General features: G+C 30.5%; 1 protein-coding gene across 1 annotated transcript in view; it reads left to right on the top strand.

Annotated features, from left to right (window-relative positions):
- Positions 1 to 21,263, top strand: part of LOC113402521 (Kv channel-interacting protein 4-like) — a 99,542-nt gene that overhangs the window by 35,547 nt on the left and 42,732 nt on the right. The window contains exon 4 of the mRNA XM_064216318.1: positions 3,869 to 3,889. Within this exon, the coding sequence (XP_064072388.1) occupies positions 3,869 to 3,889 (21 nt within the window). The remainder of the gene's footprint in view (positions 1 to 3,868; positions 3,890 to 21,263) is intronic.

Genomic DNA, 21,263 nt, shown 5'->3' with positions numbered 1-21,263 from the left:
ATCATTTTTGTCTAAATTTTCGACTCACAAATATAGAAAGTACGTACAAAAACCGACCATCAAAGGAATACAATTTCGAGAACGCTATTCCCACATCATAAATATTTTATAAGGACCTTTTTATATAACCTTAGAATTCACACATCTACTACATCAAACATATATAAATTAAGCGATTTATTTTTATATAATGTATATGTGACCAATTATAGTCCGTCATTTATTGATTATATTACTTTATATTTGTATTTATTATACTAACACAAATTTATACATAAAAATACATAGAATGCCTTAAAAGGATAAAATCAGAAATGAGATAAACCGGAGTTACCAAGACAAAGCTTGATTGCAGTTGAGGGTACCCTCCAGGTAGGGGAAGAGGTGACCTGAAGGTGAAGATGGAATGGATGCGGAAGGCAGAGAGCCAGAAGCCACTCGCCCTGGCTCCCAACCGAAACAGATACGCTTCCACGAGTGCCCTCTCTTCAGGAATTCGCAGGGCGAATCGCTCACGAGCAACGTTGCCGCCGTCCATGACACCGTAATTTAACCACGTATCGCCCTCCCCGCTATGATCCTCTGCGGTCTCCGCTGAAAAGCCTTATTCTGAGCGATGAGACCGTCAACCCATATAAGTATACCGTACAGTACCATTGAACGCACAACAACATTTAATATGCAGCCTATATTATATTATTATTATATATTCTAATGAAATTAAACTATTCAAGAGTCTCAAGCATTGATTTATGCATCATGCATCTACTGTTTAATATGTTAATAAAGTCGAAATAACATTTTAACTGAACCTCCAAATATACAATAATTTTTTGAATAAAAAAATATATTTGCTCAAAGTTCTCCCCGGGCAGCAATTATTATCAGACGTATTCGCACAGTACCAGGAGCATCGAAATAACTACACAAACCAGAAAAAAATGTTAGAAATTGTTATTTATTTTCTAAATCTTTTTAATTTTATTCCAAACAAACTATAAATTTAAACATATGTGTAAAGTAGAATATTAAATCAATGTAATGATTTAACACGTTTATTATATTTGCTATAAATTATGTTTTTTTAATGAAATATTTAGTTGAGATATTGGAAAATAGCTTATCATTTTTAATTCAGACCGTATGATGAAACTTGTAATTGTGCTGATATCACAGAAAGCTTCCAAACTCCATTGAATAGAAAACTGACTACTACGCGAACTTATTGAGGTTGACGAAACTTTCAAAACTCTAGACATATTTGAATAGATGTATAATTAGCTCAACGTGAATTTAATTATTGTATGTGCTCCTGCATTAACAATACTGTAAAAGGTAATTTTTTTTTAGAATATAAATTACAACCATTGTTTACAGTCACGTGTAGGCAGATGTTTTTAATGGCTCTCGAAAGAGATCAGCTCTCGTGTGGTCAACGCGTAATGATTAACGATGCAAAAGTACCCTCTGTATTGATGAAACACGATATGGTCCTCAGCTGTGATTGATTGCACTTGTATTCATCAATATTTCTTTCATTGTGCTAGGCAATATTTCATTTCGATTGTACCAAGGGTGCTGACTGATGTGGCTAATAAATTCATGCGTACCGCTTGCGCCGGCTTTGAATTCGATAAGAAAAAATACTGTTATTCATTTATCTTGTATTATATATTTATTAAATTCCTCAGGTTACAAGCTTTATGTCAGGTGACAATAATTCTATATTACAAAACTATCACTGCTTTATATATTTATAAATGTTACTTATTATAGAGTAAATATAATAATAGAACATTGTTAAATACAATTGCATATTTTGTCTACACTCTGTACTTTATAAAATAAATATAGGTATTTTTTTAATGATATTAATTTCCGTAAGGCTTTATAAGCTATTAAATATGTTATTGCCCATCATAATTGAACATCTTTGTCTAATAAATACACATAGTTTATTATAGATTATTCCAATTTATTATGGAAATAACACAACGCTAACTTTATACTCGCATCACTTTCATAAAAGCTATGAAGGGAAAGATAAACAAAGAATAATTAAGGATTTATTTCATTTTATGACTAGTAATAAAGTATAATTTATAGCGTAATTTTCTTCTGTGTGTCATTAAGATGTTCATTATGTCATATATATCTATATATATAAAAATGAACATCTATTTCCCTTGGTCACGGCATCACACGTAAAGGCTGGACCAATTAGACTAATTATTTAAGAAAAAAATTAAGTAAGTTGCGCGGATGATTATTAATTTAAGAAAACTTAACGACTATCTAACTTAAACGAAAATCGGAATGCCAAAAAAAATATTCATATACGCGCCAAAAAAAAACTAATAACGTCAATCATAAAGCATTACAATAATATACCAATTCGAATTCAATATTCAAAGTTTATCTGTCGGTCAGCAACATATATATAGTCTCATAGAAGTTATCATACTGAAATAATTATCAGTTAAATTTTGGTTATTTGTAATTTCCGGACTCATGCAATTGATATGGAACTTTTCACATGATTATGATTATATTTCCGGAACTATGACTCTATGATATGTTTTTCAATTGTATTTACTATGAGATTTAGCCAATTAAATCGATTACTTCGGAGAGAAAGTCGAATCTCAAACGAATGGTGGAAAAATACATCAGATATAGAAAAATGTCGTTTGTATGAAAAAGAATAAATAGCAAAAGCTATTTATACTTAAAAAGGTAACAACATTAACGTCCATTTAGGTTAAATTTATATTACGGAGAGATGAGAATTAATTGGTTATTAAAATAAAAATACAATATCTGTTTTAAACGATATCTGTATATAATTATTGTAATTCTAAAACCTGATTCAGATATTTTCGAGATAGAATTACAAGTGGAGCTGCTCCGTGTGGTATATATACAGTTATTATGTACTATCTAACGTAAACAGTTCTTTTCATATCGGATTGGTAGACCATGTGAATAACGCATTCAATCAAACAAAGAAACTTATACGAATGAAAAAGCATATATACGAGACGGACGGTGGGATATTTTAGCGGACTTTTTTTTATTTTTGTTCGTTACAAAGTGTCTTGGTGTTATTTAAGTACAATAAAAACTATATATATTAATAGAAATACAATATTATATGAGTCATTGCTTTTTCCTGGTTCACATTTGATTAATATTCGTTAATCCGATGTGATTGGTAAGTGAGTAATAGGAATAGACTCGAAATATTTCCTTAGTTTTTCAGGAAAGTATATCGTCGAATTTTACAATAATTGCATTGTTAATCAACTTTTAATGAAATATTATGCAAATATGACATCATCAAAATGCATTGTTTAGTGTAAAGTACGTCACGGGCTTACATCAGGTAAAGGAGTTAAAGGAGTACTTAATAAAAGTAAAGAAATTCAAAGAAGATATAGAAGAAGAATTAGTATAATGAGGTAACCTTATCAGATATACCTTTACTTTTCCTCTAATTCTCCTAGCAAAACTCCCTTACAGAGTATTTGAGAAAATGATAAATCATGTTATTTTTAAGTAATTGTTAATAAAAACCAGGTGAGTATTTCCAATATAAAATTTAACTAAAATTCTTTAGTTACGTTTTAATTGTATATTAAATACGCTTATGTTACTAAATATAGGTATATTATTAAACATTCCGATAAAAAGTAATACTAAGAACATAATATAAATGTTTATGCATCCTCTAGATTATATCTAACAATGATTTAATTTAAAATAATACTTTGTAATATTAGAAATAACATCTAATAATGACAGTAATATTTTTTTCTCTAGGTACTCGTAGTGTCAAATAATACTAACAAGTTACTGTATTTCCCAGGTCTCACAGCGCGGTCCGAAAGTAAGAGAACATCACACAGCATGTTAGATTCACTCAATCCCATACATATTTCATACATTGCTGCATCCACTTTGTTCTATTACACGGTGTTTTTATACAGCTCTTTATTTATCTGAGACCACTTTAGGTCTTTGTATCTTTAGTTGCAAGACTATAATTTTATAATCTATAAGATATCTATATGAATGAAGCTTGATACCTATTCTAGGGGATATAAAAATCATAGTATATATGATTTAATGAATATATTCATATTCATATCTTTAAACTGCAATAAATTTTTGACCATATTAAAGAGTAAATGAAGAATTAAAACGAAAAGATAATTTCATAGAACATTATTAGACTTTACATCGCTAAAAAAACAACCTTGACAAGTTTTTTGTGTCACCCAAGGGCTTAACTTTAAGAAAGTTAAAGTAAATATTAAAAATTCAAGCTATGATATTTCCTGTTTTGAAGTAAAATTAAAATTAACTTTGGAAGATATTGCCCTTTACACGCGAAATTTAATTAACATCACGCTGAACAGAGTTTTTTATATCGTATCTCTCAATCTTTTAAACTAATAAATAAATATTTCAAATAGACAATGTAAAACGTAAACTTTTCAATATTAAAATTGGATTATATATCTTAGAATATCAGAACTATTATATAATATGAAGTATATTTTGTAGTAAAATATAATGATGCCTCGAGGCTCTATGATAATATAAATTACGGAGAGATTATTTCAGTAAAAACAAAAATACTGTTTTAAGGATACGCGTAATAATTATGTAGTGAAATTAATTCCAAAGGCATTATAAAAAAAATGAGTGCAAAAAGTAGTGTATCTAAAGAACATTTCAAATGTTTTATTGGAATTTAAAATTCAAATAAATTTTAATTTTAACAAAAAAACGATGCATTTAATAAAAAAAATATAAATTATGAAAGATAGGAAATTAGTATGGATTTACAATTGAGTAATTGAACTTTTAACATTTGCGTTTTAAATGATGTGCATAATATAATCCGTATCAATGGGTAGCTACTTTTTATCTATTCGTTGTGGTAATATATTACGGTTATAAAAAATATTATCATAGATTTTGATTATCACGAACTTGCAACTAAAGATATACCTACCTCCCCCCATTTTATTTAGAACCTTTAACATTTATAGATTTGGTTTTATAGCCATGAGTATGAATAGTCTGATACCATTCTGATAGAAATTTCGCATGATGTAGTGAATTAAAGAAAATTACTTAATTCATCTTTTTTTAGAGAAAGGAATGATCAATCAAATACCTTGTGTTTGTAGACATTTATGTATGTTCAGAAAACTTTATTGTTATAAAATTAAGTACTGGATACACAGGTGAGTTTATGTTCAAACAATGTACTATTTTACATTTATGCATATTATGTTTTTGTTTATAACCTCTCGATATAATTGCAATAATTAAAATATAGGAAAAAAAATTTTTACATGTTAGAGATTGTATAAAAATGTATTGATCTAACTACTTGCAGCTCTAACAGCGTCACATCTACTTTGGTTAAACTGTATTCTGGTTTATAAAGTTAATGAGCCAGTTTAACAATTCTTGAACCTATAGTACATATTCTATTCCTATCCGATGGGGTAGCAACCCAAGAGTTTTGGATCTCTTGGACCAAAGCTAACCAATAGAAAAACAAGGCAGTCAAATTCTGTGTTAAGTCAGTCATACCTAAGTTCGATACTGACTTTTTAAAATTAATTTTAAACAAGTTTATTTTAATCCTAAATATGTGTTTGTAGTTTATTAAAATTACAAGCTTAACAACAATACTCCCCGAGCTACTATTTCTGAAATAACGTGAGCACACAAAATGTATAAACTTTATATTCAAGTAACATATAATCCCTTTGGTACTGCAGACTAACAAACTCACGTTTTTATTACAAATATAAAATACAATATGGTAATCGTGATTTTAATTTTTTTTTACATTAACGACTGTAATAATCTAAAGTTTATCCAACGCAAACTTGATTTTAATAAATTATAAATAAAAAAATTATCTGATTTAAACTTCAAAATACAAGAAGTCAGTCAATTAATTTTTAACAAAACTCACACCAGAAAAGGAGACTTCGTTGCAAATGCATTATAAAAGTATAACGAAGTAATCGAATTCAATAACAAATTCAAAAAGCGTACATAATGGAGCCATATTCCGTTCTAAAAAAATTCGTATCTTGCGAACTTTGTTATTTGTGAAAATATAAATTTTACGTTTTCAACGTTTCCCGTTCGCCTTTATTGTGAAAAAAACTCGCTGTACTGTCTTTATCTCTTCATTGAAATCTCGGGCGAAGCGGTGACAGAAATTTTCATAGCTCAAGTTTATTAATTCTTTCTTAACAATACCAAAGTTGGATAAGCTCCACAAAACTTGGTAATTTTACGAAAAATTCAGAATATGTTTGCTAAATAAAGTAAGAATAAAAACAAGTAAAACTAAGTAGCCTTATATAAGTATAGTAGTCGATTAGTGAAACGTCTCAGCAGTTTTAATTATGTACAGAGTTTATAATTAATAAGTACTTAGATGTTTTGTCACTCATGCCCATAGATACATTGGCTCACTCACCCTTCTAACCGGAAAACAACAATACTAAGTACTCCTGTTTCTGTACTGTTTGATGGTAGAACATGTAATCAGTAGGTAAAACGTAACTGTAACAAATTTATTTTACCAATAAGCAGAACCCTAAACACCTTTTTCAATAATCACAACATCAAAATGACTTCCATGCGAAATTTCATCCCTAATTTTACACTGTATGAGATAGATTTTCAAAGGCCTTGTAAAAGTAATAGTTATTAGCTTTTACGAATTTATATTACATAATTAAATTTAATTATTTTTTACATCAAGCAGAACTCTATTCAAAAAAGCTAAGTTTAAATCTTGTTAGACCTAGAGTTTTAGGATTTTATTAAGTGCGATCCATGTATACTTTGATCACATCGAAACCCATTCGTTTCTTATCGAAATTTCTTTAGTTGGAAAAAGTCGAACTTCTACACAAACTTTCATTTTCAAATTTCCCTTCTTGGGTGATGAATTTTAAGAAATAGTTTAACAGCTGACTTTGACCCAAAATACTTATTTCCGTCATAAATGATTTTTTATGCAAACTTCGATTCCCTATTTAACCCCTGAGTAGATTTTTTTTTTAAATGCGCTCTTAGTGCTCACTTACTTTCAAAAGATTCATTCTTGTACAAAATTTCTTTCTGTTAATCGTACTGGCTTAGACTGTGCATTGGTCGTAATACGGTCAATTTAAAATATTATTAGATAGATATACTTATTATTGAGATAGTATATGCATTTATGTAAAATTAAATTATATTTTTGCTACTTTTAAAATAAAGTTGAGCACCTAAATATCCATAAAATCCTCCAACTAGGGGATAGAATTTGTATGAGAGTTCCAAGATTTTGCCGCTAGAGATCTGAAAATTGATATAGGGACTCGTTCTTATTATATATAATAATTATTTTTAAAAAGAAATGAAATCTTACCAAAAAACATTTTTATGTAAAATGTTGTCAAGACGAGACTATCATATCATATATAAGCTATCAGATCTCATGTAGAGCCGAGCTCCTAACTATACAAGCCCTAACTTAACAAACCAAATATGTGTCTTGGACGTTTTGTTACTCCAAGAACTATTGTATAGTAGAAAACGACGATACATAGAGGAAGAAGGGGATTTGAATTAGGAGAGGCACTCTCCTCACGATCCTACTCCGCGGCCTCTATCCCCGACTTGATAGTCTTGGAGAAAGAGACCAACTCTATCTAGCACCTCTCACTGGCTCTGGTTTTCGTACCGAACATAGAGTTGATCACGCCCGGTAGTGAGTAATCGCTGACTATCGCCACCAGAGATTGCCTCTGATGCCCTTACGCGGCACACAGTGTTGCACCACACTCGTGGCAGAAATGTGATGCTATGTCGTGCAGGTTCTTGCCGAAACAGTTATATCCGGTAAGCACCGGAGTTAGCTTATACACGTAAATGTATCACCTTTTCTCGCTACCCAGCGACTGAAATAGGTGCAAATCGCCTCCATTGCTGCCAAGGCTGCAGATGGCAATACCAGGTCCTCCTCCCATTTGCAAATCAGGGTTTCGTTGGGTTAGACCCCTGATTCGCCTCCTGATCTGACTTTTACCTGGCTAACATGTAAAAAAACAAAAATAATTATAGGAATTATGTTTAACAATATAAATATTGTCAATGCCAGCTATGATTCCAATCTCTGTACAATCGTTCTAAAGTATTTTCTTTTCAGAGCTAGTTATAGTAACACAAAGCTCTTATAAACGGAATAGTTTGTGAAAAGAAGTTGAAAATTCTTTGCTCTTTCATTTAAAAACCCGACTGCCTTTATTAGTCCTTTGATAGTTCAAGCAAAAGGTGAAATGCTTCTTAGAAAGATCAGATAATAACATTTCTATGTGGTAATTGTTATAGATGCATTTGAAGCAAGGAAATAATAATCTATATAAATTTAGTGATACACAAACAATGTCCGTATTTATTAAGACTAAATGTAAATCGATACTGTCAACCACCGTCAGCTCCAGCTCCAGCAGCTTACTCACATTCGACTAAATCCGTTGTGGTCAATTGACCGTAACTTAGTGAGCAAATTCAAAAGAAATATTTATTAATTGTAATTTATAAAAAAAGATACATTGTTAATTGTAAAATAAATCTATTCAATATTGTATATATATGATACTTATTATATGTAATGGCTGCAAAATAATTGTCTAACACAACTAAACGACAGCTGTATTCTGTATCTTTAACTTTCTTGACAATAATTGAAACTAATGGTTGGAATAAAGACATGTAGTAAATAAAACAAATAAAATTGAGGAAATTAGTCTTGTATTGTAATGTATAGTTGTAAGTGATTTGTCCTATTCCTATTACACGAACGAATTTAAAAAAATAATAAACATAAAAAACAAAACAAATAGTTTTTTTTTTTTTGTTAGCTATCCGTAAATGTAAGCATATGAATTTATGTAGAAATCACTATATATCTATTAAGTAACTTTTGGAATTTTTATTTATTTGATAAAAATAAATTGTAAATTATTATAGTACTTTTAATACAATGTTATTACATACATTTTATATATCACATGTACTTTTAATACAATGTTAAAACAGATACTACATATTTGCAAGATTCCATAAAATTCACTGTATCGATTAATTTCAAAATTCCACAATTTCCTCCCCGCTCTATTATCATACAAAGGTAATAATTTATCGTAATGTCATTCCAATTACAAATACATGCAAAGTTTTAGGTCAAAAATATTTAAAATCGATTTCCTAGATTAGTCAACACACAGACTTTGTTATGTAAATACAGATATTGTTATGCAAGTAACAACGTCTGGATGACACGGCATGTTTCAACAAAAGCATGTTAAGAAAATTGCTCGTAACTTAATTATGTATTTTGAAACTTTCTTTTTTTGGTTTACGTGTGTGTTAGAAATGTCTTCAAGGATTCTTCCGGATCCTAATTACTTATTAAAATACTCGTTGAATTATTAAAATATACTTATTTTTTTAACTAGAAATTATTGAAAAACGAAAGATAATTTTGAACATTTCATAAATAAAAATAATTAATACATATTTTACCGCCACACAAAAATACTTATTATTGTTGTGTTCCGGTTAGAAGGGTGAGTAAGACACAACACGTTAGGTTCCAAGGTCGATAGCACAATGGGATGCAAAGTATGGTTAATATTTCTTACCATTTTACCAATATGCCAACCGAAATACATGAGAAAATAATTGCGTTTATTAGTTAACAAATTTACATTATAAAAAAAATACGTGAAATTAGTTTAAAGTTTAGTAATTCGTAATTAGATTAAACATTTATACAAGAAAAAAATATTAATCAGATAGGAAATTCATTTAAAGTATAAGTCAACTTTCTTATGAGCTTTAATAACTCTTAAAATTAGCCAAGGTGACCGTCGTAGTTTTTAAAAACCCTTCAAAGGAGTGGATAATTAAAGTTTTAATGAGACCTCTACAGAACTCGAAGAAAAAAGTTATTTCGTACTACGACAGTTTTTTCATCGTGATTTAAATAAGATATCATTTTTCATTACGTTCTATACCCGTTTCATCTTTATTGTTGACTATAGCTGTCGATAATGTTAAAAATACTATTGTTTTCATGCGTCCGACATAGTCCGCGTGTTCTATACTGGCACAAGTTAACTTGTATGTTTGTCACATTGGCAGCGTATATTATTCGCATATAATCTAACTGCGGTTTATTTAAAATTAACCTAATTTGTAATTATAGTCAAAATGTTTTAAAAACTCCCCAAAACATTGTAATTAACATTAGCCGGGTATCACATCATGGTTCCAACGAATGAAATCAAATGATCTCTTGATCTTGATGGTTTTTTAAGTGAATGAGAGTTGTTTGATATAGTTACAATGCTTTACAATTAACAAATATATTTGTTTGTTAGTGTTCTATACCTATACTTTCAAACAATAATCTATTATCATTAAATTGCGTACAAAAGCTATAAAACTGAACTAAATCCCATTACAAACCTCACGCTTGAAACAAATTGAATGAAACAAACAATGTTGTTGCTACAAGTATAAAGATCGTAACCACTTTGTAACCGATTCGAAACGTAGTGTTTCTTAAACAAAACAAACTAAATTAAGTTCTAAAGCAGCGGCTACTGTACGATGCGCATGTATTTTAGTCGGTCAAATCATCATTGTTAATCAACTTGTGATATAATTGTTATATAAAATGAGCAGAGTCTAAATAAATAAAATAAATAATACCTGCATTTATTTCTGATATAAGTATAAAATTAAAATAATACACTTTATTACTTCTCTGATTAGAAGTGTAAGTAGCAACAATCTTAAACATTAAATCGATATAAATCAATAATATATTGATTGGGCAGCTTGGTGCTGTTTAAGGTAGGATGAGCATTTTAAATCTACGCATTGTGGCCGGTTGTACGATTCTGTAAAAATAAACTCAAAACACAACTCATAGCAGAAAATGATGGTGGGATGTCAGGTTATATGCGACAATGACTATGTGTAAAATTTAGGGGATACACGTTTCAAAATATCCCCAAAATTCGATACAAAGAGAGAAAGAATTAAATAATTAAATACTTGTTTTGTTTTTTATTTCTACATTAAAATTTATCCAAAATCAAGTGAATTCATAAGTTACGGGTAATCAGAAACCTTTGTCATAGTAAAACTTTAATATAAATAAAATTGAATTGAATATTATTTTATTAGAAGAAAATCTTGTTAGACAAAATAACAATGCCACTTCACTAATTAAAAAGTATTCTCCCAAAACATATCGACTTCATAAACTAAACTATGCTTATTGAGTAGGAATATTCCTAATAATAAAAATAAAAGTATGTTTGACATTTATGTAATGTTAGTTTCCATCACATACACTACAATGGTCAAATTAATAAACAAATCAACTAGAGACTAAGTCTTTGTTTTTATAAATAATAAAGAATATTTTTCGAAAATTTGAGTTTAACCGGTAAATGTTCATAGTAATAAAGTACAAGAATCACTGAGGACTTATAAAATATTGTGCTACAATTTGCTGTTTCATCTTTCGCTACACTCAGAGTGATTCAACCAATTCGCTAGCGGAAAACTCAATCCTCTTTCCATTAAATATTATCATCCAGTCATATTTCAAATTAAATTGAAACTCGGATTAAGTAGATTTGATTTCAGATGACCTTGCTATGGTAATATAGGCTGACTCTTTGGTGTATTGGCTAGCTTATGAGGCAGCAGATCCAGAGGATCTGAGTTCAAACCCTGGATTGAGGTAGTTAAAAGATATTGGCTTTTTATACGCAGAAATTCCTAGTCACGGACGTTGCTGACTTTTAAGGTCGGCTAACCTTAAAAGTCAGCAACGTCCGTGACTCGGAAAGCACGCTCTGAATTATCTCCGTCTTTATCCTATTGCCTTCCAAGGTCTACATAATTCACATGCCGTTGCGAACACTTGATCCCTACAAAATGTTTGCGTTTTTTTATTGTATATAATATATGTAATATGACTGAATATATATAACTCAATCAACATAATTGTTTCGATGTGAGTAAAAGATATATATCTACATAATAAAGGGCGTATATGTGCTTTAAAATATGATTTGAATGTATAAAATCGAAGTATTTCTATTTAGCTATAAAAATAACTTTATATAAAAAAACCTATTAATAAAAAAAATCTTTCAAACCTTTTGTATTTATTTTTTGTAAGAATTGACTCTTTTTGTCAAGACCTTGTTTATTCTGCACAAATCTTACAGTCCTTGAAAAATCTTAAAAGGATTTGATGATTCAGAAATTAATGTAATAACGTATTGATTTTTCTAAACTAAAGTTTTCTCTTAATATATAATAAACAACAAGAAAGTACACAGATCCCGCATTGGAGAAGAAACTCATGCATCTAACAACAACACGTACACGCTACACTGTCGGATGTTTTATTCAAGAATCCAAGAATGTAGTGCGACTGGGGTTTAAAATTAACCGTGTTGGATAACTCTCTATGACACTGAATAGACCACACTGCGAGGCCGTCTGTTTGATCAAGAATGCATTTCCGTATTAGATCCGTCCGATTCAGTATTTTTTTTAGTTGAGGGTCAATATTGTCTTACAAACGAATATTCCCATTTGGTCTATGATGTTGATTTTCTGTGGGAGCCGAGGCAATTTTTCATTTAATAACTCATGAAGCAATTCAACCTTCGACGACTCCGTATCCAGGGAGAAGATTTTTTATTAATCACTACTGCTTTTATAGGTTTGATTATAAAACAACATTCTATGTAAAAAAATATTCGTGTCAGGTTTTATAACATATATCGTTTTAAGCAAATTTTAACAAACCATGTTTATTTTCAGTCACAATATAGCCTTTTTGCAAATCGTTATTTTTGTAACAGCATGCAATTGACATACGTGTATTTGTTTGTACAAAGTTATTTATAAAGTCTAACATGCCCTTGTAGATACTATGCTTTGATTATATATAATATATAAGGCTGTAAACACAAATAATTTCGTTTTAAACCTCGAATCAGGGGAATGAAAATCTTTTGAGTTTATCTGTCAAGTAATTTTCAGAAACAGCTCGGTCTAAGGAAGTTGGCAGTGTTGCTGTCCCGTGTCTTATCTTTCTCTAATTATGTCGGATATTCCTATTAGATTATGAGTGAGTAAAGAGAGTGTGACATACTTAGACATTTTTATATCTGGCTTTTGTCTTCAGGAGTACTTCATTGATTATTTTTATATATTGATATAGTTGGACGGACTACCATGATTATCATTGAACTATCAAGCTATCATGCAATAGCTTATTACTTAAAGATTAAAATGCCGACCCATGGTTTATTTATAACTAAACAAGATCAAATTTTATTACATATAGTACGACACATCTTAGATGTAGCATCGACAAAATTCGTAAAACCGATCACATCCGAATTAAGTGCGTCTTAAAAATCATCAATGTTTATCTATTTGTGTTTACAATGTTTATCTATTTCTTTATGCGAAAATGATCTTTATGCAAATGTAATAATTTGTAATGTCATATAACCAAATACATTCGCTAAATTGACGATTAATTGTTTTTTTAATTCCATGCTACCTTTAAATGGTGTCGTACTATACCTTTATAACATCAAAGTTACAGTTTTTACTTCATGTATTATTTAGTGCATAGTCTATATAATCGAATTGAAATAAATTTGATTTGAAGCAATCTTGAACTCCAAGGAAGGACATAGGCTTCTTTTTAATGTCTAATACCTGACAACTTACTAATAAAAGTCGAGCGAAGCCGCGGGCGACTACTAGTAATTTATATATCGTATATATATATATATGAGTATGTAATATTACTTAAAATTAAAGTAATGTCGTACAAACGCGATGGGTATTTTACAGATTACAAATCTAATTCCAACTAGATTCAAAATTAACTTTAAAGTAAATAGTGCGCAGTCATCCAAAAGCCCATTAAAACTGAAATAGGTATTAACTGAACCAGCTTAAATGCATGCAAATTATCAACTCAAAAACAGTGTCCAGTTACCTCATTACGGTTAGGCTAATGTTTTATTCACGAATGACAAAGCCGGCTAACTGAAATCAAACGTAAAAGGCCACTTCTACTGAAAGATTTCACGACGGCAAACAGGCGTGTTAAATTCAATTTCAAGTACAATAATTCGGCTGTTAGTGTAAAATATTACATTTTCTTCTGAGAAGCTTTTACATTAATCGAGGAAAGTTATCGTACATTTAAAAATTTTACTAAAACCGAGACTATTTTACTCATATTACCACTTATCTCGATAATTTCCATTACTGGTGACAGGTGGACAGCTGGTTCATTTTTTTCCCAGAGGATTGGAATTGCGATTCAATCGGTAAATATTGATAGCATTCTGATCAACATTCAACGCGGTTATGAATCATACAAGAACTAATTATCATATATATATAGTTAAGGCCATAATGTTAATAATTCTTTAAAAAAATACATATTGATTGATAATATTCTAAAAATATTGTGTTCTAAGGATTATGAGGTCTATTCAAAAAGGCCAGAAACCAACTACGTCTTTTTTATTTTAATATTATCTAAGACGCAGAAGAAACGATATTAAATTATCGATGGTCCATCCAATCCCTACACAACTAGTGTAAAAGGATTACGAAGGCAGCGTATTTAGTTGAACGTTCTAATTTGCTTAACCCTTTATCCAATTATTTGGATTGAATACAGTTCTATAAAGTTCTTTATTTAATTACTAAAAAAAGACGAAAGTAAAACTTTCCTTAATCCCATTCCATTTATCGCACAGTTTGTTTTCTCTTCATATCCACTCCTTTCTTACGTAACGCCCTTCTATTTTTGTAAGCCTTTCATTTGCCTCAAACCTAATACTCTTCTTGTAATGAATATATAGGTACAAACCGTTATATTTATCCTGCCTTTCATGATAATTTCCTTTAATGTTTTGATCAATAAATTTACTGGTTACCATACATTATCAGATAGATAGAGATATAGATATATATGTGAGATTCACATCTCATTCATATAACAACAACTTTTATAAATATCTCAGTCAACTTGATGAGTTTTTAAAAATGTTAAGGTGTATTAAAATAAAACTGTAATCAAGGATGCGTATATTATCCTGTACCTGGAGTTTTTGGGCTTATTTCCAAATTAGTGTACGTGACTCAATTCATTTGGTTCGTGACCGTGGAAGATGAAACAGATGGAAAAGGTAATGCGACGTCTACGCATTAGAGGAATCTAAAGTGCTCTGTACAAATATATTTTTTCGCCTTTTCTATATTTAAACGAATTAATAAACTTATAAAGGTACAATTTTTTGTTTGTACCTTCATACGGCAGTAAATGCAATGAAACAACCAACCAGTGTCAAAATTCTAAAATTTTCAAGAGAATAACGTCCCTGGTTTGAACTCGACCAATAAAAATAGGAAACGTTAGCTGCAACGAACTGAATTCATGTTAAAATATCATATCGCTATGCAAGGTTTATAACCAGAAATTGGCATGTGTCAATGTATTGGATAAATACAGGTACAATTTAAAATCTCGCAAGTACTGTACTCTAAGACGTCTAAAGCGTAGTTAATTACTTAAAGAGGCTGGTTATTAATTAAGTATTTAAGTAAAATTAGTTTACGTCGACTTGATGGTAAGGCTTTGTGCAAGTCCATCTGGGTAGGTAAAACCATTATTAGATCATCATCATTCATACTACTGCCAAACATTCATACTTCGTATTATTGTGTTCTAGTTTTAACGATGAGTGAGCCAGTACACCTACAAGCACAAGGGATATAACATCTTAGTACAACAAACTTGGGAAGGTTGGCGATGTAAGAAAGGGTTAATATTTCTTACAGCGCCATTGTCAATGGACGGTGGTGACCACTTACCAGCAGTTGGCTTACTTGCCGTCCTTTAATAAAGCACTAGATGGTAAGTGGTAACCATAAAATAGGTTTTTATAAAAAAAAAACCTGCCTTTATTTCCCATATAAAGTCTTACGAGATCGAGAAAGTGCTAAATTAAAAGTAAAAAGAAAGTTACATTAAATACGTAAAATATTCTTGCCTATTGTTGAGGGAGACTTACAGTTATAATTAAATAAATTATTCAAACATTTAAAAGGCACTAAAATCAATCAGGTCACCACATATTATGAAAAAAATACAAACCGAAACAGGCGTAGAGTATTAGTACTTTACAATTTTAATATTACATTAACTTTATAATTATAAGAGTTTAAATAACTTAAATACACAATGGCGTACCAGCTCGCAACTAAACACATTGCAAATCCAAAAACGGAATTCATACATAAAAAATTACCATAAAACGCAGCTTTCACATAAACTGATTGTCCATGCAGTCCAATGTGCAGAGTCGATTACTTCGCCTCTATTTGCCATGTGTCCTAAATTGCTGCACACGTGTAAATATATATACGAGTAGTATAAATGTAAGCGCTCTGTGGTTTAGTGTTTCTGTTGCTGACATTTCATAGGACAATACAGTGAATTTTTTCTGTCAGATAAATACGAGTATGTCAATCCAAATAAACGGGAATGGAATGTTAGTTTTCCATAACGAATTTTAGGTACAAAAAAACATTGGGGCGATTGAATGATATATGATTACAACACTTTAGTTTTCAGATTTATTTTGGTCGTATTTCAGTTTGATAGTTGATAAGCAATTTTGTTTAGATACATTCTAAAATAAAATAATATTTTGGTCATTGTTAGTTGTTTTTAATTAATTTAAATGAAAACGTTATTTGTAAAATGTATCAATAATTTGTTTCATTAATGTCCACGAGTTAGAATGCTGTTTGTTTTTAGCAAAGTTGTATATAGACTAAATAAAACTTTGGAAATTACTAAGTAATAGGTTGGAAAGTAACTGTTACATTACATGCAATAAACACTGTATTTTCTTTAAAAATAGGATGAAAGCTTTATAAGAATATATTGATAAGTAACGTAATTAAACAAAAATATATAACTTCAAGAACTAAGATTTATTAATGGAGTCCATTAATGTTTATCCGCATTTCTGTATAATATATATATATATATATATAGTAATTATGTTCATTAATAAGCGTTTTAGAGAAAAAAATATAAATAAATAACTATTTATTAATAGGATATGCATTTCTATTTTCAATATAATCCGAAACGACAACGGTTGTTTGGTTTTACAATTCAAACATTCATCGTATTTATATTCATACTATTATTCCCAATGAAAATACATACTTGATTTTTTAATTTATTAAACACGTATATAATAAAAATAACACATAATTTTCAATACAATTTAGAATCTACCATTAAACGCAAAATAAATACGCAATTACTTACAGAATTGTGCATGAGATAAATCATCAACGGTTAAAAACGTTGATGCCGTAAGCAATATCTGTATCCCAAGTTAATGACTAAATAATACTTAATTCAAACCGGCGACGGTGGCAACAAAGCCAGCTAATAGTAATCAACGGCAACAGGCGGCTACAGTCGAGGGATTTGACGCCGGTTGCACACAGATATTAAATAAAGTCCCACGCGAACAGGCATATTTATAGACGCTTTTTAAAATATTTGATTGTATTTCGTTTTCATATAGTTTAATTTATTTTCGTTATTAAAATACAAAAATATACAAGAAGAAGGGAAAGCATTGATATTGCTTCAGAGATTTTTTAGTATTGAAAATTTGGTAGAGAGACTGGCAAATGGACCCCTTACATTGTCAATGTGCCACCGACGTTGGTAACTAAGACATTATGTCCTTTATGCTTGTAATACAACACGGACTTACTCGGTCGTCAAACCGAAACCCAACAATACTAAGTATTTATGTTTGGCGTTAGAATAAGTGAAGTGGATGGTACCAACCTAACAAAGCCCTGCCGTCAAATTATACTGACATAAATATTTAGAGGCTGTCGATAGCAAACGTGGATATTAATCAAAATCCTTCGTGAAGTTATGTTTATAATTAACTAACTGTTTCAGTCCGCTTCTTTTAATATTAAATAAAAATGTGGTAAGGATCAACGAAATCGAAAAAAATTGCAGCAAGAAATATTACTAAATTCAATTCATACACTTTGTGGATGTTTAAAAATATTTCGTCGTTATTTCGTTATGGAAATATAGGAAAAAGTGTAGTCAATTGTGCACACAACCATGGATGAAAATAATGTAATTATGTATATATAATCAATTTAGTACTTTACAAATATAGTACAATAAGAACAGTCTACATTGCCCCGTACACTTAAATTATTTAAAAAGAAACCTATACTAACCTATATACAATGACGGTTTTTTACACGCCTTTTAAAGTCCTTCCAGTTCGAACCTAAATAACTTTGAACGAACAAGTATTCAAAAAACAATTTATATATTATTTTTACAGTCTCGCCATGAAATCTAGTGATTGATCGAAGAAACTGTTGCAGAAAATTGAATTCTTCTGAACTGAAATGCATAATCAGATAGTATAAGCGGTATACCTGCTTTTATATTTTATAGCTTATTTTAATATAATAAATCGCCGTGCTTGTAGTCTTTGTTAACTTTCTATTTTATTTTATTAATATTCTTATTCTTCTTATCATCCGGTGTAAGTCCATTGGCTGTGTCCTGTTTCACGACATTCCACCATCCCCTCCTTGAGCTCCCGGAAGGTCTAGTTCCGGGGACAGATATATCAAGGCACTTTTCTTCTTCTCACTTTTCTCATCTCCATGTCATGAAGCTTCGGTGTATATATAGCCAAGATAGTGCTAGCGATGCCCAGCACTATCTTGGCATACTAAAATGAGGCTAGTGAACACTCGCCTCCGTATAGAAGTACCACTTGAATGATGCCCTTGATCTGGGGCGGTATTCTGCGGCCATAGATAGACAGCGTTTGCCGAATTTAAATCCTCTGAGCTCACCTGGATACTTTTTTTGCTGAAGGGGAATTAAGTATATTATTTGACGCATTGACGCATTGACGATGTAAGGAATGGTTAATGTTTTTTACAGCACTAATGTCTATAGATGCTGGTATCATCACCACACACCATCAGGTATTTGCCCTATTTGCTCGTCCGTATCTACCTCTATCATAAAAAAATATCATTATAAAATCGTGTTATGTTTCCGCTATTATTAACATTCAAGTGGAAGAGTGGAATTCGTGCTTCATATGATGTCATCATTATAATAAATTTATTCCTTGCAGGGCCCTCGAGAGGTTTAAGATGTAATGTGGATTGAACTATCTATATTTCTGTAGTCTGGACAAAACAATACCAGATATTTTCAAACTTTACGATCGCCCATAGACTGCAACACACTATAACCGTGCCTAATTTTGAATTTCAAGCAAGTTCAAATGCCCGGTTCCCGCTACCGCATTGTTGTAACCTTCAATATTAATATTACCGTTAATTTAACGTTTTAGTGATGGAAAACATCTTGAAGAAGTCTGCATGTAACCGATATATTTTTGACACATGTATATCAACCCACCGAGCAGCATACTAGAATAGGGCCTGTAACTTTTCATTAAACAGGTGAATATGTTTGCAGTAAGTCACCTGTGGCTTGTTACTTTATCATTACTATATCTTCAACATAAATATACTAAAATAAGAAAGGACAAATGCATCTTATAGCACACTTGTTCATCTGGGTAAACATGCTTAGGTTCAAGATAATTATTATTATCAAATAAACAGTTGCAGTGTATAGTGTTCTCGCAATTGTTATAAGAGTTTAATTTACACAAAAAGATGTACACAAATATGCTACTTGCAGTAAAAAATGCAACTAATTACGAATACTTGTTTAGAAATGTGTATTATAACTTTGAAACCAGTTCAAGTAGATACTTTGAATATATCTAGTTTCATACTAATAATCTGGAATGTTGCAACGTGGTCTATCTAAATTAAGTCCTGACAACATTCCTGGCTACATGCCCTCCAGTGCTAATTACTTAGATGTACGGAGCAGCAGAATTATGAAAAGATTTCATGAGCTTAGTTGTAGGCAAATGTATAGATGAAAATCGAATCCGTGAAGAAAATTTTTCTTTTATTTGTAAACCTACATTTAAATAAATTGAATAATCATTAATGGACCATTGGACATAATTGGACCACACTACTTTAATATTTAATAAAAATTGAATTCTTGTGGCAAAGCAAAATAGTGACGCATTCCAATCAACGGGAGGCGTTGACTGTAAATAATCAGAATACAAAATGTTGATGGTGAGAATATTTATTGAGTACGATTCCGAAGGAGTTATAAATTATCAAGAGTGTATACAAATAGAAGTACACTGGCTATTATCTCACTCTCAATTTGATTCAACGACAATCCCACGCTATAGGAGAGATATCAGATATAAGGCCGAGAAGGCCATTCGAAAGCGATTTCTTCCTAACTATTGCCTACTACTGAGATTTAATAACTAAAGAACTCAATACATTGTCATTAGTTCCTGATTCGAACTCGCAACTTTAGAAAATATAGTCTTATAAGCTGGCTTTAGTCAACCAAACAATTACACATATGTGCATGGAATACATACATGTAACTATAGAATAAGTTCAACAGTATAAAGCAAATTAAAAAAAAACCTTTTAAGAAAATGAAGGACTAAGATACTACGCATTTACCTAATTACTAAGCTGTCAGTTAAGCTGAGGTCAATAGCTCTCGGAATTACGCTAAGTCAAGGATTGGATAACTAGTACTAAAAATTCTACCCAGGTCAAGCAATTTTTCTTTTAAGTAAGCTCTTAGCCTTGATGAAAATATAAAATCAGATAAAGTTTACGTAACTGTCTACGTAATTGTAAAAGTTTTTGAATTATTTTATAAGAAGTTATGTAGTAATTTAGGGTCAATTTATACATATGTACTTGTATGTACACGAAATTTGATTTTTCCAATGTAAATTTTTCAATAAGGATTAACATATAATCAATCGATATTGCATTTTCCATTGCTGTTTACAACTACATCCTCAGTTTTAACAGGATATTCACTAGTTCATTGATAGAAATCATCCGGTTTCGACTTGAAAATATCT

This window comes from Vanessa tameamea, chromosome 11, assembly GCF_037043105.1.
Source record: "Vanessa tameamea isolate UH-Manoa-2023 chromosome 11, ilVanTame1 primary haplotype, whole genome shotgun sequence".
In the NCBI taxonomy this organism is placed as follows: domain Eukaryota; kingdom Metazoa; phylum Arthropoda; class Insecta; order Lepidoptera; family Nymphalidae; genus Vanessa; species Vanessa tameamea.
This window is presented reverse-complemented; position numbering and strand designations above follow the sequence as displayed.